General features: G+C 43.7%; 1 protein-coding gene across 1 annotated transcript in view; it reads left to right on the forward strand.

Moving 5' to 3' along the window:
- Window positions 1-419: 419 nt before the first annotated feature.
- The window catches only part of PPP1R14C (protein phosphatase 1 regulatory inhibitor subunit 14C), a 115,018-nt gene continuing 91,848 nt past the window's right edge, over window positions 420-23,589 (forward strand). The window contains exon 1 of the mRNA XM_088474504.1: window positions 420-898. Coding sequence (XP_088330630.1) covers window positions 635-898 — 264 coding nt within the window. The 5' untranslated portion in view covers window positions 420-634. The remainder of the gene's footprint in view (window positions 899-23,589) is intronic.

The following is a 23,589-nucleotide window of genomic DNA, read 5'->3' on the forward strand; positions in this document are numbered from 1 at the left end:
GCATTTATCATGCTATAAATAATTTATTCACAACTTGTTTGCAAAGTCCATCTTGTTACATCGGTCCCTACCTCCTCAAACTACTGTACTTCTTTACCTTTTACTTTCATGTTAACATAAACTGTGAGCAAATGATGTATATACGGTATGTTTGTGCAGCATGTATGTATGTATGTATGTATGACAACTGAAAGGTGTAAATGTACCAGCACAGTCATAACGGCAAAGGATATTACCCTCCATCACTCAGTTACCATCCTTGGCATTGTCATTGGGTAAAGACGTATTTGTCTCCTCCCCTATTTTTTTTTTTTTTTTTTTGGGGGGGAATAAGCAAGCACCTCCCTTTATTATAGAGGCGAACCAGAACAGTCAAGTCTAATGCAGGAGGACGGGAGAGGTGCAGGTGCTAGGTGAGGAGACAGCAGGCTGGGGAGAGGAGAGGAGAGGAGAGGAGAGGTGGAGGAGGGATAATACAGGCACTGAGGGGGCGCAGCGGGAATATGATGGAATAGAGTGTGAGATCTGGGGACATAAAGGAAATATAAGGTGTACTGCAGGCACAGAGAGGGAGCATACAGGGAGGAGGAGGAGGAGAAGCCGGCGCTGCGTGCACCTGGCTCTACCCTCGGAGATGTCAGCACTGAGTGGCACAGAGCCCAGCCCTGCAGCGGGGGGCCGAGTGTTCTTCCAGACCCCACTGGCAGCAGCAGCGCCTGGATCCCGGGAGGACTCCCCGCAGGTGGTGGTGGCCGCGGCTCAGCAGCACAAGCAGCAGCAGCAGAGGAGGCAGCAGCAGGGCAAAGTCACTGTGAAATACGACAGGAAGGAGCTGAGGAAGCGGCTGGTGCTGGAGGAATGGATCGTGGAGCAGCTCAGTGAGCTGTATGGCTGCGAGGTACGTTGTGGGCACTCACGGAGGAGAGGTATGGTGTGGGCACTCTCGCAGGCAGGGGCATTGTATGGTGAGGGTGCTTACAGGGGCAAGGTATAGTATGAGCACCCACTAGAGTAAGGTACAGAGGTACGGTGTGAGCACCCACAGGGGCTTTGTATGGTGTGGGCACTCTAAGGGGCGAGGTTTAGTATGGGCATTTAAAGGGGAGAGGTATGGGCACAGTACGGTGTGGGCCCCCACAAGGGCTAGGTTAGGTATTGGTACCCATAGGGATGAGGTATGGTGTGAGGTAAGGTACAGTGTTGGGTACCCATAGGGGAGAGGTACTGTATGGGCACTCATAGGGGTAAGCTGTAATCACTTGTTTTTGAGGAGCCCCTGACTATAAACTTGTGACTTTGCTGTGTGGCTCTAGGCTATACATTACATAAACTCTGTGTTATTATCTGCTGTATACATACTGTAGGTTACATGGATGTATGACATTTGCTATATCTGTAAACATTTTATGTGTGTATATATATATATATATATATATATATATATACACACACACATTTAACTCTATATATTATATTCGATAAATGACTATCTAATAAACAATATTTCTGGTTCTTTCTCAGCACAAACAGTTGTCTGGTTTATCAGCCTTTTAAATGCCACTAATCAGTGTTCATTTATAAGCACATGACGGATGTAATGAAAGCTTCTCCTCATAAGGATCTGTCAGTTCTGTGTGATGCATACAGTACAACAGTGATACCTACGGATCTGTGGTTAATGCTGGATTTGAATTCGTGTAGTTAGTTCTGAAAGTTAAATGATCTGGGAAATGATCCATGTTTTTCCCTGGCCCCTTGTCGTACATGTAAAGCATTGCGTCTGGGTCACCTTCATTTAATACCATTAGTTGTTCGCACTGTCTGGGTAAGGCTATTGTGTCTGGTTCTCTAGAAGCCTTTTTTGCATTGGATCAGATTTAGGAAGTGTTACCTCATTTGTTTGTGCAGAACTGCATTGCATCTCAAGGCCTCATATACAGTGATGTGTTATTTGTTGTAATACAATTTTTAAGGTCCGTATATCACATAAAAATGGAACCAGTTGTTTCCAATGACCCCATAACCATTCTTGGTGTTACTCATGTCTGGCTATGTTGCGCTTAAGGCCCCCATACACGGTGCGATTCAAAGTTGGTAAGATGTGTTGTATGATTGCCCTTGAAATTCTTCCCTTGAAATTTTTCATAAGATGTGGTCAAATGGTGTGCGAGTGATTGTTACGATCATAGGATAAGATGCATAGAAGTGTATCACATTGTACTCAAAAGATCGTAGAGCTCTCTGCAAAACCATCTGATCTACGATCCAACTAGAGGACGGTGGGGACGCACATCGGGGTCGCAGAACACACAAAAAACACCTATCTTCATAAGATTGGTCTGTACTAACTGTTGAAACTGTCCATATTGGGTAAAAAATTGTACCGTGTATGGGAACCTTTACATTGCTGTTAACAGTCACTTGTAAAATGCAGTTTTACCTACACAAAGCAGATTCCAATAGACATGAGGCCTTAATGTCCTGTGTGATACATGCAGAGGTGAAGGCCAGTGACTTCATATATATTCATAAGAACTGAGTAGACTTGAAATTGTGTTCATTTCAGCAATTACAGTGTAATGAACTAGATGAGGAACCTTGTTTCAGTAAATGCCTATATTCTCTTCCATATGACTGTCCTGTGTATAGGCCGCATTTCTGTCTCTACCTTGTATACTATACAATCTGTGTTTTCACTCCAGTTTAATGAATGAAGTACAAAGACTGTCATTTTATTGAAGTACAAGCTAAAAGATGGCGTGTTATCTTATGGTGGAAGACAAACTGTGTTGAGCTATCCAGGTTTATTACAAACGCAGAATTTAATTGGTTTAACACCAGACATAAATTCATAATCTTCTTTACTGGGAGACATGTTGTATGAAATGTCAACTCTCCTATTTTAGCCTAACCCTAACTGCAGCCTAACCCTAATTTCTTGTGTCAACATTCTCATTTATAATGTCAACATTTTTAAAACATTGACATTTTGGACGAGTCAACTTTGTGAGCTTCAACATTATAGTGTCCACATATTGAATGTCGATATTCTGACTACATCCCATTTTTGTGTAGTATGGCACACCTATGCTGCTAGCAAGCAGATCCAAGTTGGCTAGGTACACACTATACAATTATTGGGCCAATAATCGGCCTGGTTTATTGTATAGTGTGTAGGCATTAGCGTTTCGGTGTTTCACCAATAAAGTGGTTAAACGTTCACAAACGCACTCCTTCGATTATCCGATCGGTCGGCAAAGACAGAAATTCTCGACCTTAATCCGATATCAAGCAGTGTGTGCATTCCCGATAATCTGCCCATAATTCCTATGTCTACATCGGGTTGGGTATGATATCCCGACACTCTGGATTCTGGCGTTGGCATCTCCAGCAATGTTGGATTCTGTCGCCGGTCTTCACACGCTGATCAGGATTCCGGCGTCGGGATCCCGGCAGTCGGCATCCCAGGTGTCGGTATATTAACCGAATCCCATCTACATCATCCTCCTTATGGGCAGACAAATGCAAAATCAGTGTGGTGTGGCGGAAAATCTGTAACTTCTACAAAAAAATTGCATAATGTGTAGCACAGATATAAGGGCTTTTGATGTACTAAAAAATCAACCCGTTTGTCGGCCCGATCAAAGAAATCGGACAGTGTGGTCCTTGCTTAAGTCTGTGACTGCTCTTTGATAGTGTCTATCAGTGTTTCCCATTGGTTCTCAGAACTGGGGTACTTCCTGCTTGCTCAGTAATTATTTTGGCTTAGGGGTGCCTTGAAAAAATTATGGAGACCCTAAGGGTGCCTTGAACTGAGAAAGTTTGGGAACCACTGAAATAGGGGATAATAATGAATGCTTTATTGTAGATTATAGGGATATTAGAAGTATTTCACAATATACAGTAAAGGCATAAATACTCTGTTTTTATATAAATCCTATAATGCTCCTACTTCCATACAGTACAAATTGTTACTTCACTCAATAAAATGGTATAGTAAAAATACGTCAGAATAATCAAGCAAATATTTGATAGTATTTCGAGCTATTTTAAATATTGCTAAAAGTAAGGTTAGTTTTGGGAGGAGGACAATTAAGTTTACAAAGGTATGGATCTTTTCTTATAGGAGCATTTCCATAATGTAATGAAATGGTTAAAACACAACAAAATTATTACTATAGAGTTTACTATCTATAAAGTTATTTTGTACTGTACATAAATATATAGGTATATTATTGTCTGTAATACCAAATAAGGAACTAGCAAAGGAGGACTCCATATTTCAGGGAAATAACAAATTTCATTAAGGGCCACCTAAACGAAATTACAAATGGCCTTCTATCATTTACAGATTTTGATGTACAAGTTATCATTCAATGACAGAATTTCAGATGGTGTACATCTTCTCTGTTATACCTCTTTTACATTAAATTCCCAGGTCTGACCCAGTATTTGGAACAAGGTTCCAAACTGGGTCAGACCGCTGCGTCGACCCGGGTTATTCCTGGGCCAACGCCATTCATGCTGCACAATGGTGCAGTGGCACTGATCTGCCAGTGCTTGGAGATGACATCATTTCAAACACCGGAAAATCTGGAACTCTCCATTCTATAATCAGAACCCGGGATGGATGACCCAGGTTACCTGTTTACACTGCAGGGTTGTTCTCGTGTTGAACCCTGCAAACTACTCTGGTTGGATTGCTGGGTCACTCGACCTAGGTATCCAACCTTGGCTCCTTTTACACCTATCAGCAACCCAGGTTAACACTGCAATAACCCGGGTTTTACCTGTGGTCTAAAAGCGTTATAAGCTATTATCAGTCATTTCATGTGTTCCTCAGCATTAACAAATTGCTCTTGCTTAGAATGGTCATACATGCTGTCTTTCATTCTAACAACCTCCAAAAATGTTTGCATATATATTTATGTATATTATTAATAGCTTCTTATAGTTCTGCCTGTCTTTTAGGTTTAGTGATTCTCTAATCAGAATACAGCCATCAAGGTCACAGAGTGTTTGCCTCCTTGTGTGCCAAGCAATAGTTCAGTAACATGAGGTTTAATTAGTTGATAGAACATGAAAGCTGATTTCATTTGGGTCTGAAATATGACGACCTTGTATGAGACAGCTGGTAGGGGGAGCTATTTTGATTGTGGTTCAGTTGAGCTGAATAATATATTCTTGTCATGTATTTTATTTTTACAAGCTACAGTATTGATCAAATTAGCGTCCCTCTAAATCAGTGGTTCTCAAACTCTGTCCTCAGGATCCCACACAGGTCACGTTTTCCAGGTCACTCAGCAGGTGCACAGGTGTATTCATTACTTGCAGACACATTTTTTAAAGATCCACAGGTGGAGCTAATTATTTCACTTGTGATTCTGAGGAGACCTGGAAAACATGCACTGTTTGGGGTCCCGAGGGCCGAGTTTGAGAACCTGTGATCTACTGTATCTGTAAGTCTCCATTTATAGTTATTAGAACATCGTTGACCATTGAAGATAATTAGACCTAACTCGTGTTTGTACATTTGCTTAGTGATTTTTCATGGCATCAGTATCCCATACAGATAATTGTTGAAGTCATCTGCATTACACATGTTAATAGTTGCATTGTTGGTGATTCTTGACTGAATGCAACCAGCAATGTTCTAAAATATTTGTCTATTTGTAAGTGACTGTGACCTTTTTGTTCATCTTATCTGAATGAATGTCTGTGTTTATCACAGGGGAAAGCATTGAATTTAGAAACCACCCTTCTAGTTTTTGCACGTTTGCAAATTGCTCATAAGTGTGTGTATGTGTGATTGTGGTTTTTTTGTTTTGTTTTGTTTTGTCGTTAACCCATCTTAGAACTAGGAGAAGAAAGTGTGGACAGTGTATAGTTTAAACTAACGGATATGAAACTCGCTACAGACATTATTTTGGATTAAGGCAAAACTTTCCTAAGTTTTCAAAATAAAGCCCACACTGTTTTGAAAGACAGAGGTTAAATTGGCATGTACCCTCAAATCTTATTTTTTTTTTTTGTCCACACCACAGACCTCCATAAGAATTTCATATTGAACCATTACATAACATATTTGTATCTACTTTTCCTAGAGGTTCTTTAGAACTTTGTTACGTACTGGGTACACAGGGATAACTTTTATATGGGAACTCAGAAAATATATATATGCAAAACAATTGGAAAACATATTTATATTATTGTGTGCATTGTTTCACACAGGTGTATCCTTTAAAATGTATGCCAAAGTATAATTCTGAACATCTTCTGACTGTGGCTACCAGAATCGGTAGGGTGGTCGGTGCCACCAAGTACTTTCACTGTACCACACAGTGGTATTCACTTTTTGGGGAGGCCTAATCTCTGCTTGATTGGGTATATTACCATGTATTTGGATATGTATTCGATGAAGTATAATTTGTTCACCATTTATACCAATAGGGTGAAACATAAGTGAAATATACTTATATTGCATTTACTTTACTACCATCTGTTTTTGGCTTAATTAATTCAGAAATCTTGCATACTCAGAATGGTGTAATGCAGAGGTTCTCAAACTCGGTCCTCAGGACCCCACACAGTTCACGTATTGCAGGTCACCCAGCAGGTGCACAGGTGTAGTCTTTACTCACTGATACGTTTTAAAAGATCCACAGGTGGAGCTAATTATTTCACTTGCAATTCTGAGGAGACCTGGAAAACCTGCGCTGTTTGGGGTCCTGAGGACCGAGTTTGAGAACCTGTGGTGTAATGGATTTAGCCTTGCTATTTCTCTGGACTGTTACTTTAATTCATATGCTTACCATTAGGTCAGAACTACCCAGCTAGAGGGCTGTGAGTCACACTGTGGTCCCCAGCTTCCCTGAAAGTTTCAAAGATTGTTGGATGACCTATTTTGAGGTGTGTCAACCAATCAGCTTCTGTCTATCATTTATTTAGTACATTCTTTAAAATTATTGGTAGAATCTGATTAATTACGATGGGCAACTTCTCCATTTGTCCTCTATAGAAGGTTTGATACTGTACATCTCCCCTGTACTGTTCCTATAAGTTAAAGCACTAGATGGGTGGGGTTTTTTATTTTTTTTTATTTTTTTATTAGCATTTACAATGATCACTTTTGACTACTGGAAGCTGCCATGATTCCCTCTCAGAGGTGATTGGAGTAGGCAGAAGGTAAACATACTTGTCTCTAATGCCTACATAAAGACTTATCATTTCAGTGTCATGGCTCCAAGGGACTAAATTACTGTTATATATGCTGAAATCACACAGAAACGAAAGCCATAAATGCTATCATCAAATGCATAGTGCAGTGGTTCCCAAACTGGGTGCCTCAGGACAGTTGCAGGGGTGCCTTGGGTTGGTGGTCCAGTACCAAATAAAATTATATTTACTCAGTATGATGGGCAAATGATGTGACATGATTTGTCGATAGTAATGAGTGTTCCATTTGTAATTGCACAGGCAATAATTAAATGGCTAAATACCAGATTTAATAACCTTTTACTGGAAAGGGAAGTGGAGGTGACCCTTCAGGAAATGCGTTGAATTATTTAAATTGTACTACATGGGGGGAATTCAATTAATCGCGTAGGGAAATGCTATACTAAATAGCATTTTCCCTGTGGGGTAAACCAGGGGTTAACGCGCGATATCCCATTGATTCTGCGTAAATTGTGGAATCAATTGATTTTCTCCGCGTGTTAAACCCTAATGGTGCGTTTTCTCATGTACTTTTCCTCACAACTCCTGAAGCAATAGCAGCAATTCCCTCGGCATCCCACCGTTTTCTTTAACCATTGTAGTTTACTTACCCTTAGGACTCCTTTCAAGATCATTTCCTATTAGCCTCCCGTCCTACTGAGTTGCGGCTCCCGGTTCCTCTCCATGACAGGTGTTATGATGCTGAGACCTCTGCACTGCTGCGGCTACCTGCCTGCTCCCAGCTTCTCTCTGATGCTGCAGAAAGCATGGAGTCAGATGGGAATTTGTTTTGACAAGCCCATGCAGTACCCAGTGGAGCAGAAGGCAGAGCGGAAAAGCACTCTCTCCTCCCCTTGATCTGCTGATTGGCCAGAGAGTAATGCCTCTAGGACCTGATCTTTTTGTATCCCCACTGTCATAATGCATGACGCCAGGGAACTTCTCATGACACACTAAGGTGTCCCATCACAGTTTTAGAAGCGCTGCTCATCATGGTTTCTCTTAACTCTTGTGTGTGTGTGTGTGTGTGTGTGTGTGTGTGTGTGTGTGTGTGTATATATGTATAGATAGATGGATGGATGAGAGGGTTAGTATTTTCCTGCCAAAAATTGGGTCTCAGAAAGAGGCGAAACGTCATCGTTCATGGACAAACATCATCATGATGATGTTTGTCCATCAAACATGACGTTTTGCCTCTTTCTGAAACCTGTTTTTTGGTGGGGAAAATCCGAACTAATCTGGACTATATATTTTTAACTAACAAAAGACTTGTGAACATTTTTACTGGTAATCAGCTTGCTTTATATGAGTAACCAGAATGTTCCATATTTAGTTTTGATTTATTACCACTATAATATGCTTGTTTGAGGAATCTGTATGTGATGCCAACGGACTAAATACAGACGCTGGAAGCCCAAACCGTCAGGATCCCGACTAGGGCTGGTAAGTACCCCAACCCTCCCTTAGTGGTGCCTAACCTCACCCCCCCCCTGGTGATGCCTAACCCCTCCTTCCCGCACCCTAAACCTAACCCCTCCTGGGGGTGAGCCTAACCCTCCCTGCCTCCCTGGGGGGGTTCCTTAACCCCAAGTCCCCCACGGGAGTCCTAAAACTACCCCCGGGGGCTAACAGCCAACAGTCCCCGCTTACCTTCCTTCGGGATGCCGGGCGTCTGCATTTTGGCGTCTGTACTAAAGATAGGCGTCTTAACACTGACTCCTATCTTTAGACAGAGTCGGTATTCCGACGTCCGGCATTTCGGATGCCGGTAAACAAACTGCATCCCATTTCAGAGTCCGTGTCTGGGTTTGTATGGATAACTCTTCATTCTCTTGTCAGTATTCAGCTGTAAACCCTTACAAAGGCTTTAGCAAATACTTTTATACACCCCATCGCCCCCCCCCCCAAAAAAAAACAAATAAAAACATTTATGACCTCACTTATACAATTTGGATGAAACTGTTTATCTAAATTGAGCTTACAGATCTGGCTAATGACATAGCTAGCATGCCTGCAGGATTTAGCAAACGCAAGTCCTGAATGACCTTGGGTGTGATTTGTTAAGGTCTAAGCTTCAGTTTACTAACCATCTCCCATGAATGTTTTTACCTTAAAATAGAGTTGGTGTAGAGTTGGTTAAGTCAGGTCCCACTCCCATTAGGTGTGTTTCTGCCCTCCAGTAGTTGATTCATATCACAGAACACCTTTTGAAATTTGTTGATGTCATGTCAAGTGGGTGCAGTTGTTTCTTGAAAATGATCTTTTGTCAGTTCAGCAAAACCCAAATCTATAACAATTGCATTTAAGCAGTTGTTCCTGTTTTTTTTTTTTTTTCATGTTGATCATTATTGCTATTCCTAGTTTTACCCATTCCATAAACCCTAGGTAGCTACACAGTGTACAGATGGTCTCTTTTGGAATGGTTTCTGATTGAAGTAATATGGAGCGTACACACGGTCAGATTTGTCAGACTTGTCAGATTTGTCAGATGAACGATTAAACGATCTGAACGATTTGAACGATTTTACCAAAGTTTTGAACGATTTGAACGATCTGAACGATTGAACGATTTTTGACTGCATTAAAATGAATGGAATCGTCCAAGTCTGACTGCAAACCCATCAGATGTCAGATATCGTTATCTGACAAACGGGAACGCGCATCGTTGATCGTCCATCGTTCAGGCATGTCAGATATGAACGATTTTCCTTCAGATATGAATGACTGAACGATTTTTAAATCGTTATCGTTCATATCTGAAGGAAAAATCTGATCGTGTGTATGCACCAATACACTGAAAATTGCATGGTTCTAGTTAATTATTATTATTTATTATTTTAAGCATTAGTTGTATTCTGTAACAATAGGACAAGTCAAAACAATGTTATAAAAATATTTATTTTTTGTCTTGTATACTATAGTTCAGCTTCTCTGGCTTTAGCAGACTAGTACATTATTTGTGTTTTGACTTCTGTTTTATTGAATTAATGGATCCAAGGGGGAATAACTTATTGCCAGAAATATTTGTGTACTTCATCTTTGTGTGAAATTGGATTACTTACAATGCACTGACAGGAAGTTATTCTACAGTAAATCTGGACAGCAAGTGATTTATTTTTCCTGCTAGCCATGATTTAGTATGGTTTAGTTTGACAATTCTAGAAAATAGTTTGTTTTTGAGCTAGTGGTTTTGATTGCTATATATTAATTTTAACACCACAAGCACAAAATTGATTCCAAATATCATATATATATTATATTGTATGTATGTGTATATATATATATATATATATATTAGTGTGTGTATATTTATGTAATGGATGAGTGAGTGTGCTGCTCAGATGAGGGGGTCTGCTGCATATGGGCCTCCTTGGGTAGATTTTTAAAATCAGATGACTGAAGTTCAATAATTGGCAAATAGTTGTATATATTTTGGTCTCCCTGCACTTATGTGTGCTTTTTTTTTTTTTTTTGTTTGTCTCATTGAAAACCTTTCCTTCTTACATCCTAAAGCTGTTCTATTACATTGATAAGAACACAAAGCTATGACATCTGTCAGGTGATGAAGCTCAGAGGTTGCAAATGTGACTTTGTCATCGTGACTGCAAAGTACGTTATTCTGCAAACAGTGGGATACACTTATTAAACAAGTTAGCAACAGCACAATTTTTCATGAATTTTCCCATAAATACCATCGGGTTTGCGTACTACTCTGAATCAGACCCAATGTCTGTAGTATCTGAGCACTGGTGCTATGTATGCTGTTGGAATACTGCAACAGCTCCACACTGAGAGTTACTGGAGGGCCTGTAGGTGGCTCTGTGTTTTTAAATGATCACTGTATACCTATGTGTTGTGCAAGGAAAAAGTGTAGCGCTTAGAGCAGCACTACAGCAATGCTACCGGCCGTCTGCTAGACAGATGCACTGGCCGTGGGGCAGTGACGGTGCCGTCCCCAGGGCCCTGGGTCACATCACTCACACACCCCTCCCTACAGCCATGCTTGTACCATCTTACCGCTAATCCTTCATGTTGGAGTCCTCTGTTACCACGTTCTCTCCTGTGTCTGTGATGCTTGAACAAGAGTGGCATAGTCTACCACAATATATAGTAGGTACATTCTCGATTAGGTGGTGAGGCTACCTTCACTCAACATTGTTTACCTATAGCACACCGTGTAATAGTCTGCACTTGGAATAACTTGGTAACTTGGAGGATCTTTGTATTTTATGGCCAGTCTGAGCCAGCTCTGAAGTCCTGGATTTTGGCCACCATGTTACTGGCTAGTCTAGCCATGTAATTGTGTTTTCTTGGCAAAGAGGTCTACAGTGTTTTTGTCTCAATTGTTAGATAGAACTTTGCTGAGGAACACGTTCTGTGCAGTGTTACCACAGATACGTGTGAGAGATTTGCTTCCTCCATATTGCTAGATCATGTAATAAAGTTTAGCTTTTACTCAATATTGGATGTCTAAGACGTTCCTAGGTACTTCTGTGTTTGAAAATATTCTAACTCCTTGTCAAGTACCAGAGACAGTAAGTGTTTAAGCTGATTTTATGTAGCTGAGAGCAAGGGTTTCTACGGTCTTCTCCAAGATCTTTACATTTGTCTCCAATGCCTGAGCAGAGGAGCTTCAGTAACCATGGTCTTTTCAAAATAGTAGTTGTCACTATACTGCTAGTGATTGTATAATATATTTTTGAACTGTTACAAAAATCTGACCTGCGATACAGTAATGCCCCTTTCCTCCAAAATCCCGGGTCTCACCCTGGATTTGGAACACTGGGTAAGACGCGGGACAGACCGTGTGCAGAACTCTTCTGCCGGTGCTCCCCACACTGTAAACGGGACCCAGGTCGACCGGTCTTTGTTTCCCGTTTACACTGCCCCTTAACTCGGGTCTTCACATGTCCAACTTTGGTTGTTACCCAGGTTTGATTCTCAAGACACTGGACCAGAGTTATTCTTTTAGGACCCTTGTCAATGAGCCGCAACCCAGGTAGATCCGGCAATAACCCAGGTTATTGCAGCCGTGGAAAATGGGTCACTGACTTCACCTTTACTGCATACTGAGGACTACATGTATGGTATGGCAATAAAAATATTCATGTAAAAATAACTTTTTGTTTTGGAATGTTTGCTTAAAGTGAGACCTAACTGAGCATAGTTTGTGAGTAGGGCATATGTTCTCACTGTTGAGTTACCACCACCTTGCTTTTGATTGATTGTCATTTTAATATGATGTACAAGTATTGATGCTGCCTTGGGTACACCTAGCAACACAAACAGCAACAATCTGTCTGTGTTTTGTAGTCTGAGAATAGATCTGAGTCGTTTTATTGTGAATCCACACAGATGCAAACCGTAATGTTGAAGCGATTTGCTGTGAACTAAAAAAAGACTTAATAAAAGAAAAAAGCCGCTATAGGCTAATGCTGTAAATTCAGTGTTGCTTCTGTTGATGTCTGAACCATATCCTATATTTTTGCAGCCCAGCAAATAAAGCAAACCAGCTGGACAGCATAAAAATTTCCTATGCAGCAATTTTCAAAGCGGCCACATCTTTGGTGGATTCAGACACTGAATTTAAAAGGGCAATTATATTCAATAAAAATATGTCCGGTATTTTTATTTAAAATAGTTCCCATTTAATCCCAGTGTCCAAAACAGCCACGACTTGGCAGGTTTGAAAAGCGCGTCATAGTCAATGTAGCCGTGTGCAATGGCATAGAGGATTCAGCAGTATAGGTTATTCTTCTATGATATGTAGTGTACAAGGTAACTTTTAAACCCCTTTGTATTCACTGTGCAGAAGAGTGTGTTTTTAACATCTGGAGGCTTGGTTCTTAGTGACGAGAACTACTATATAAACGTTTCAGATTTATTTAATTTATATATTTTGCTCCCACATAACTCCTGGGTTATTACAATGGTTCCTCAAATCTTAGATTCTTCGTACTGTACAGTGCCTTGCCTATAGCTGGATCATGTAGGTTGCCTAACTTACAGGGGCAAATGTATTGGCCTCTGTAAATTAGGCAACCTGCATAATTAATTTTGCAGTCAATGCCCAGAAAATGCCCATTTTCTGAGCTTTTGTTGCATTAATTATCAAAGCTCTGTATTAAGAGAGTACCACGGCAAATATTGATAAGTATTTATCACAACATCAGTCCCCTTGTCATTTTCTCAGTTGCCATAAAAAGCTAAGTGTATCAAGCTCTGAAAAACATAGCCTTAAATGGTGTTAGCCCAGTGGTTCCCAAACTTTCTTGAATCACTGCACCCTAGAGTATTGATTATTTTTTTTTCATGCTCATCGTCCATTTCAGACTGTCCAACATAACTACAGGTTGAGTCTCCCATATCCAAATATTCTGAAATACGGAATATTCCGAAATACGGAATGATTTTGGCATGACTGAGATATTGAAACCTTTGATTTTTTTTGATGGTTCAATGTACACAAACTTTGTCTAAAGCACAAATTATTAAAAATATTGTATAAAATTACCTTCAGGCTGTGTATATATGAAACATAAATGAATTTCATTTTTTTTACACAAACTTTGCTTGAGCCACAAAATTATTGAAAATATTGTATAAAATGACCTGCAGGCTGTGTGTATAAGTTGTATATAACACATAAATGCATTCTTTCTACATCAGGGTCCACAGGATACCTTGGGGTATAGGTGATGACGTCAGGCATCGGGCACCATAGAGTTAAGTTTTCAGCCTCCCAGGATACACCAGGGTCCCTCTCCTATACCCCGCCCCCGAGCCAAGGCATCTCAGTTTTGTTGGTGTCCGGCTCGGAGTCGGAGCACATGTTTAGAGGGGGGCTGAAATTAGCCTCTGAAGTTTTCTTCAAAGACAGCTGTGGCTGCACATCTGGGAGTACAGCATGGACAGCCAGTACTGACGTCCATGGTCTCCCCTTCACCCTGCCGGTACCAGAACGCCGGTACTGATCCGGGGATGCTGGTAAGTATCTAGGGTCTTGGCCAGCGGTGACCCCAGATGCTTCACAATGTGGCCTGATCCAAGGGGGACAGGTAAGCGGCGGGGTCCCGCGATGGGTCCCCGCTGATCACACGGTCTAGAGTCCCCAGGCAGGGGGCTCCCTGGGGACTGGCTGCAGCGTGGAGCCAGGCAAACAACCTGCGCTTCCACTATACCCCAGGGACAGCGGGCCGCGGCTGAGCGACAAGCGCTACGGCGTCCCAGGGGTTAATTGCATGCCAGGGGGGCGCGGCTTCCCTGTTCACAGCCGGAGCCTCCCCTGCTGCACACAGTCCTCTCTGCACTGCCGATTGGTCCTGTGGCAGCGCTCCTCCCCCAGGCCGGCCTCCCCCCTGCTCCTCGGTGGCCATCTTCTGAAGTGTGGTGAATGCTGCTGGAAGCTGAGGGCTTAATTCAGACCCACTCGTGAGCGCTGAGCGCTCGCAAGCGGGTCGATGTTGGCCCAGTGCGCATGCGCACGACGGACCCGGCTCCGTCGTGCGCATACGCGAGACCCGGATAGCGACGGCCAAGCCGTCGCTATGGGTCTCGTACCAAAGGGGGCGTGCTGTCGATGGTGAGTGACAGCATGCCCCCTTTGGTGGGCGTGCCGGGGGCGTGGCTTCCCAGACGGAGGCGTTCTTATGGGAACGCCTACCGTCTGGGGCCGGCCCCACTGACATCACAAGTGATGTCAGTGGGAGTGCCTTCGGCTCTGATAGAGCCGAAAGCACTCCAGGGCTTGCGGCAACGAGACCCTACCACAAGGGTCTCGTCGCAAGCCCGATGGTAGCGATGGTCTTGACCATCGTGACCATATTTTTGGCCGCTCGCTATAGCTGTGGGTGGTCACCCATAGCTATGTGAGTGGCCAGGAGGTCGCTCTAAAAAAAGAGAACGACGGCCCTGATTCAGAGCGAGCGCTCTGTCAGAGCGTCCGGCTCTGAATCGGGGCCTGAGTGTGGAGGCATCGTGGTCTGGGTTCCCCTGCATACTTCTCCGTATGCAGCGCTGTGTCCTACCAGACTCTGTGTCTGTGTAGTTGAAATCAGCGCTGATAGTGCAGGGAATTGATTCTTCTGCATTGTATGTGACTTACTGCTAGCGCTGCTGCCTGTACTTTCACTTTCTACTATCAACCATTTTACTGTCCCTGCTCTTGGTCTGCTAAAGCCCTTGCAGTGCGGTGTTGCAGGGTGGTCTCCCACTATACTAATAAGTATCAGTGAGAAGGTCACATTATTACCATCATGTCTGAGGGTGACTTTCCTCGCCAGCTTCTGTGTACTTCATGTAGTGTACCAATAGCGGAGGGAGATGGTAACGCGGAGGGGTTATGTCGACAGTGTTACTTATTGGCGCGCCCAATTACTGTCACTGCTCCGGTGCAGGAACCTCCCTGGGCTTGTTTCGCTAAGGCGCTTACAACCCTGGTGGGCCAGTTAGCTCTGCCTCCTGCGTTCACTTAAATGGGATTATCCCAGCAGTCAGTGGTGTCGTCACCCATGCAAGGGTTCCCGAGACAGCTGATGGTACCCCACAGTCTCCCTATTTCCCCTTCCCAGGTTACACAAGAACCTGCGTGGGTTAATTCATTGATAAATACGGTACAGCATTTGTCGGATGTTTTACAGGGAGAGTCTGTGTTGTGGCACATAAGCGACCTTTGACGTCTCAGTCTGCTCATGATGATGATGATGACATGACGTCAGATGATGGGGAGATTCTTGACCTTTCTGATCAGGAGCCTTTCCGTACTAAAAAGTCGGACGCTAGGTCCAAGGTATATATTCCTGGCCTTATACGGGCGTTCCGTACGGCTTTAGTCATTGAGGATGACGATCTTCCGGTGGCCAAATCCAAATATGCCTTATTCAAGGATATTAAGGGTGATGCCACAGTGTTTCCTCTTTCTGGTCAGCTGGTAGATCATTTAGAGGAGGCGTGGAAAAATCCTGGTAAACGATTTTGAGCCTCAGAGGCGATTGGCGGTGGCTTATCCATTTGCAGATAATTATTTTTCTAAGTCGGAATCCCCTCCACAGGTGGATTCTCATGTGACACGTCTTGTCAGAAGTGCTACTTTGCCCATGCCCTCCATGTCCTCCTTGAAGGATGCTACGGACCGCAAGGTTGAGATTTGCCTTAAGTCCATTTATTCCCTTGCTGGAGGGGTGTTCAGACCGGCTATGGCTGTGTGTTGGGTAGCCAGAGCAATGGAGCGCTGGGCTGATAGCCTGGAGGCGTCCTTAGACTCGGACTGTTCGGCGGAACAGGCTGAGTTAGTGGGCAACCTTAGGGACTCAGCCACTTATATTAATGAGACGGCCCTGGATATCAGTCTCCTGACCTCTACGATTTCCTCTGTAGCTTTTGCCGCTCGTCGCGCCTTAAGGTTGCGTTCCTGGAAAGCGGACGCAGATTCCAAAAAGGTCTTAGAATGGTTGCCTTTTAATGTAGAAGGCCTCTTTGGTCCTGATCTGGACAAGATAGTAGCTACGCTGGTAGCAGCCAAGTCTGCATGTCTCCCGTCTGCTACGGTCCCTTCAGGTTCTGGTACGTTGTCCTTTCGGCCTTACAGGGCCCAGGGTAGGCCCAAAGCACAGTCCTTTCCACGACAGGCTGGCCCCAAAAAATCTGCCAAGCCCAGGAAACAGGCCTGGAGTACAAGACGTCCTGCTCCCAAGTCAGGTGACAAGCCTGCGGCCTGACGGTCCGGGCCTCCCTTTGGGGGATCCCAGTGTGGGAGGCCGCCTGCTTTAGTTCGCCCAGTGTTGGTTGACAACAATGCGGGACACTTGGGTTCACGAGGTGGTTTCTCAGGGGTATGCCCTCTCCTTCCGGCTCAGGCCTCTCTCCCGGTTTTCACCACCGGCCTTCCTTTAGACCAGCACAAGGCGTTGGCGCTGCAGAAGGTATTGCACACTATGCTCCAGGCTGGAGTTATAGTACCTGTTCCGTTATCCCAGAGGGGCCAGGGTTTCCATTTCAATCTCTTTTTGGTGCAGAAACCCAATGGGTGTTATCGTCCAATTCTCAACCTCAGGGCCCTCAACAAGTCTTTGAGGGTACCTCGGTTTCTGATGGAGACCCTGCGGTCCATTATTCTGGCACTGGAACCTGGGGATTACATGGTGTCGTTGGACATCCAGGACGCTTACCTGCATGTCCCTATTCTTTTGCGTCATCAGCGATTTTTCAGGTTTGCAATCCGCAGCGAGCACTTTCAGTTCTGGGCGCTGCCTTTTGGCCTAGCGACAGCACCTCGTGTTTTCACCAAGGTCATGGCGGCTCACCTGCAGACGCAGGGAGTCCGATTGTTGCAGTATCTGGACGACCTACTGTTGTTGGCCGAGTCCCCGGAGATCCTCCTACGCCATCTGGAACTGACCATTTCGGTCCTGCAAAATCACGGCTGGTTGATAAACTGGACAAAGTACACTCTTATCCCATCTCACAGGATTCTACAACTCGGGGCCTTGTTGGACTCTCAGCAGCAGCGGATCTTTGTGACGGAGGAAAAGATCTTGGCCTTACAGTTCAGGGTGCGCAGTTGTCTGCAGGGTCGCCGAGTGTCTGTGCACTCGGCAATGGGGTTACTGGGCTCCACGGTGTCAGTATTCGACATGGTGGAATATGGCCAGTTTCACTCCAGACCCCTGCAACAATTGATCCTGTCCAAATGGAATGGGATGCCTCAGAGCATAAGGTCTCAGACAATGGTACTCACTCCGGAGGTTCGCTTGTCTCTAACCTGGTGGTTGCAGACGACCCATCTCAAAAAGGATCGCCCATTTTGGGTGGCGAACTGGGTCCTTTCGACAACGGACGCCAGTCTCCGGGGCTACGGAGCTGTCACGGGTCCGCACTTGTTTCAGGGCAGGTGGACTCAGGAGGAAACAGCGCTTCCAGTAAACATCTTCGAACTCCACACAGTGTTCAATGCTCTCCAGCAGGCACATCCAGTTCTCCAAGGACAACCGGTGCAGGTCCAGTCGGACAACGCCACCACCGTGGACTACATAAAACGCCAAGGCGGAACCAGAAGTCGGTCTCTGCACCAGGAAGTCTTTCAACTTCTGGTGGACAGGTGGGGTCTTCCGGAGATAGACCTCATGGCTTCCCGTCACAACAACAAGTTGCCGGTGTACGGGTCTCGAACAAGAGACGAAAAGGCATCTCTGGTAGATGCACTGTCCGTAAAGTGGACGTTCCAGTTCGCCTACCTCTTCCCTCCGTTTTTCCCTCTTTCCGAGGGTAATCCGCAAGTTCAAGCAGGAAGGAGGCACACTCCTGTATATAGCTCCCGAGTGGCCCAGATGGCACTGGTTCTCGGACCTAAAAAGTTGGTAGATGTTCCTCTGCGGTTACCGATACGTCCGGACCTACTGTCACAGGGTCCTTGTCTTCACCCGGACCTGACTCTGCTGTCTTTGACGGCTTGGCTGTTGAGACGGCCCTGTTAAGGTCCAGAGGGTTTTCCGGCTCTGTGGTACAAACCATGTGAAGAGCTCGGAAGCCTTCCTCTGCAAGAATTTACCATCATGGGTGGCTTACTTTCTTTCAGTGGTGTCGCCCTAGAGGTTGTGCTCCTCGGGTGTTTCGCCTATTCAGGGGGGTTGGCTTTCCTACAGGCTGGCTTAGATCACAGTCTTCGCCTTGCTTCACTGAAGGTGCAGGTGTCTGCCCTGTCAGTCAGGTTTCATTGTAGGATTGCTGCGCTACCAGATGTCCGCACCTTCATGCAGGGAGTTCTTCGCATTCAGCCACCTTTTATTCCACCAGTGACTCCCTGGGATTTGGCTGTGGTTCTCAGAGCTCTTTAGGGACCGCCGTTTGAACCACTGGGCTCAGTGGACCTCAAATGGCTTACAGCTAAAACTATTTTCCTTCTGGCCATTGCCTCGGCCAGACGTGTTTCCGATTTAGGGGCTCTCTCGTATCGACCCCCTTTTCTAATTTTTCATAGGAACAGGGCGGTGCTTCGCACCCGTCCTGCTTTCCTTCCTAAAGTGGTATCAAGTTTCCACATTAACAAAGAAATCGTTGTGCTGTCCTTTAATTCTCCTGACCTGTCAGTGGGTGAGGCCACCCTGGATGTGGTGCGGGCTTTAAAGATTTATGTTGACCTCACCTCTTCATTTCAGATATCGGACGCCTTGTTTGTCCTCTATGGCTTCCGTAAAAAGGGTTGGCCTGCTTCAAAGCAAACTTTGGCAGGCTGCTGGATTCGTATTGCAATTTCGGAAGCTTATCTTCATGAAGGCCTTCCGGTTCCATCCTCCGTGAGGGCTCATTCCACTAGGTCTGTAGGTCCTTCGTGGGCAGCTCGACGTAATGCCTCTGCTGTCCAAATTTGCAAGGCTGCCACGTGGTTGTCTGTCCATACCTTTTGTGAGGTATTACGCTTTTGACACCTTTGCCTCTCAGGATGCTTCCTTCGGGTGGCGGGTTCTCCTTTCAACACAGGAGCGTCCCCACCCTTAAAGGATACTGCTTTGGGACATCCCCAAGGTATCCTGTGGATACCCTATGGACCCTGATGTAGAAAATATGAGATATGGTAAGGACTTACCTTTGTTATCTCTATTTATACGAAGTCCATAGGGTTCCACAGGACTCTCGCCCTGACTCACCTGTACTGCAGATGGGCTCTCTTCTGGTCACCGGTGTTTCCGTCTCCTTCTGCTGAGAATGTGACTCTTGTGTGTTTCCAGATCTTTCTTCTCCTCCTCCTGCCTATGGCTTATTACGTAACTGAGATGCCTTGGTTCGGGGGTGGGGTATAGGAGAGGGACCCTGGTGCATCCTGGAAGGCTGAAAACTTAACTCTCTATGTTGCCCAATGCCTGACGTCATCACCTATACCCCAAGGTATCTTGTGGAACCCTATGGACTTCGTAGAAATAGAGATAACAAATGTAAGTTCTTACCATATCTCATATTGTTTGTATATTGGGGTCCCATTCCCAAGATTATTTAATTATGATATGCAAATATTCCAAAATACGGAATATTCCGTTATCCAAAATACCCCTGGTCCCAATCATTTTGGATATGGGAGACTCAACCTGTATTTTCATTATGGGATGGAACTTGTTTCATTCATCGTTGTAAAAATAGTTTATTACACTTCAAAAAATCGTTCACTTTTTCAAGGGAAAATCTGACAGATGATCTGACAGAAAATCGTTGGTTACAAAATCGTTAAGTGTGTATGCACCTTCAAGGTGCCCACATACATAGCGATCTGCACACGATGAGCCGATGTGTACTATTGCCCTTGAAACTCTCCCCGGCAGCTCTGCACACGATCTGCACACAATTTGGTGTCCAATCTTCATACGATCTCTCCTGCATCCAAACTTTCACAGTGCATCGTGTCCTAGATTGTCAATCTGCCCTACTGCATGGCAGATCTGACGATGTGATGTGCGACCAGCGCGGATGCGCATCGCATCGTGATCGTGAGTGGGGACTCACGATTTACTCTCAATTTGGCAAAGTCATGCACAGATAAAAACAGTGCTGACCTATTATAGGGTATTAGGATGGTACAGGTTAAGAAGATGCATCTTATTGGCAAATATTCATGAGACATTGGTTCCTAGTGAATTAATAAGCTGTGCGCTCATTAATATTGGTTCAGCCTCCAGAATGGCTGCCTGTACTATGGTAAGGCAGCATGTAGTCTTTAACATTTTCATAGTGTTTAAGCTGAAATTATTACTGGGATCATTTCAAATTGCCCAGTGACTGGTGAACTTTACTTTTAACTTTTTTTTTATACATGTACATCTTCCCTTGTCCAAGCCATTTCTATTACCAAAAAGACACCGATGACAAAAGATGCAGCCGTGTCTGCTTCACCTCAGAATTAGGTTGATGTTCAACAAGTACACAAGAATATTTCATGTTACACTGTATTTCAGGCAACTTAGCAGAGTCAAACATTATTATTCCACACTGAGAACTTCTGTCATTACATAATGACAAGAACAGACCAAATTTATTTTATTTTTTTCTGATATCTTTTCCACTGGAAACACATTTATCTTGTTTTATTTTATCCAAGCAAAAGCTATGTTCTTTTCTAGGACAGGGAGGGCTTTATTTGCAGCATATTGGAACATATATATTTCCCTTAAGAAAAGGGGATTTACGGTTAGCCAATGACCATTGATGGTTACCAACCAGCGATGGTCTGTGTTTTAATCATTGATCGGAGGCCACCAATGGTAAACATCAGTGGTTGATCTCCGATGGTGAGTGCCAGCTCTGCAATGCACACACTGCCTGCGTAAGCACTTAGACAAACTATCCATAGTTTCTCAACATCAGTACGAAACTATTGATCATCTATGTCAGGGCCTTCGATGGTCAACCCCAACAGGAGGGGAGTGAGCAAAGTAAAAAGAGGAGGTGCAACAAGTACAGTATGTGTTCTGTCTACAAGATTTTAAAGGGGTGTTCAATTAGCAGAGATGTGTGTTCCAATGAGTAATATTTAGGTAAATGGGAAAATATATATATATATATATATATATATATATATATATATTATATATATAAAATATAATTTACGGCAATGGTTTCCAGAGCGCTTTTTATTTATTTCTTTTTTTCAAGAAATAAAGTACATATATACACATACATATGGTTACATTGCTATTGGTTATAATTCTGAAATTAATAAGACCATTATAATTTTGTGTATCTTTCTTTTCCCTTAAGGTGGGTACACATTAGACAATATTTTGCCCGATCTGATGGATCGGGCCAACATATCGTCAAAATCGCCTAATGTGCATACACTGTGGTTGGCTCATGCTCGCTCACGTTTGGTTGTCGGCCGCATCGCCTGGTCGTCCCTACATGCAGCTCAGTCTGACAATGCGACTGACTACTCCATGCAGTGGGTAGCGGCTGGTGCCGTGTCGCGCACCAGATCATGTTAATGTGTACTGGCTGCTCGATATGTTGGCCCGTCGCCCTTGCGGTCGTTCATTGCACCACTGGGTACACGCATTGTTTAGTGCATACCCAGCTTTAGGGCATGAATATATACAGCTCTTTACATTACCTACCTGCATTACATGTGCAGGAAAGTATGACTGCAAAACAAGTTCATGTCCTAAAGGGTTACATTTAAAGCCTTTTTTAAATTAGCAATTGCATTCAGGTCAGTGATTTGCTGTCATTGAAACTCAACTGTGAGTCCATAGTTTTTGCTGGATAAGGTTCCGTTCTTCAGTCTTGAAAAAGCCTTTTAAGTTTTGTATCATGTGGTGAATTACACACACGTCTGTATGAAGTGCAAACACCTGCTGCATGAAAAGCCTGAACTACAAGCCTGAATTGTCTAGTCTATTCTGGGAAGGTGGGTGTGTATATGTACATATATTGGTTTGTGAGTGCCTTTACCTGACTGTGTTCACTGAACGTTAATTGTACAAAACTGTAGAAGGCTTCAGTATATTTAATGTTCAGCTGCTAATTGCTTCCTGTGTTTGCAGAGTTAAGCTGGCCACACATCTAAAGATTATCTGTCCAACCAGCCAACTAGTTGATTGGTTGGAATGACAATCTGGTAAGGTATGAAAGCAAATGACAATCAGCAATTTGCTCCCAAACGCCGGAAAATGGACAAAAACTGTTGTTTGAAGAAATAGTTTAGATTAAACATTTAACAAACTTGTCTGAACGACCATTTCAATCTGTTTTCTGGCATTTAGGAGCAAATTGCTGATCATCAGTTACTCCCATCCGTTACCAGATTTTCATTCCAACCAATCAACTAGTTGGCTGGTTGGATGTAAGTTGGTCTAGTGTGTGGCCAGCTTTACTGTTCTCACCAGTAGTATATATAGTAGGCTAAAGTTCTGGAAAACTAGTCTAGTAACTTAAAGCTGTTAATCTACAGGAATAATGAAAGGATGCTAAAAAACCTTGGTACTTGTTAGTTACATGGGTGGAACCGGATTCTTCTCGCCTGTTTTTCCTGGTAGTGTTCAGTTACCTTATAAACATGAAGCTAGTGCTGCTGAACCAAATATCCTTCAACATTACTGAGAGCATTGCTGATGTCTATTATTGGGGTACAAATTAAATTACATCAAGGGGTGGTAGGGAGTCCACATTTTTAGTGACATCCATAGAATATACAAGCACAATTAAATTAACACAAATAAAAGGCAGTCCATTACATAAGTGTTCACCATTTTCTGTTTTCATAGGCTACAAATTATAGGTGTCCTTATGTGTGCAATTAATCTGGGTACACACTATACGATATACCATATGATCTATCGTTCCAGCGGGGATCAGAACGATATATAGGTCGTTCAACGCAGTGCCCCATCTGCTGTT

The sequence above is a fragment of the Taudactylus pleione genome, unplaced genomic scaffold, assembly GCF_031769625.1.
Source record: "Taudactylus pleione unplaced genomic scaffold, aTauple2 ptg000154l, whole genome shotgun sequence".
Classification (NCBI taxonomy): domain Eukaryota; kingdom Metazoa; phylum Chordata; class Amphibia; order Anura; family Myobatrachidae; genus Taudactylus; species Taudactylus pleione.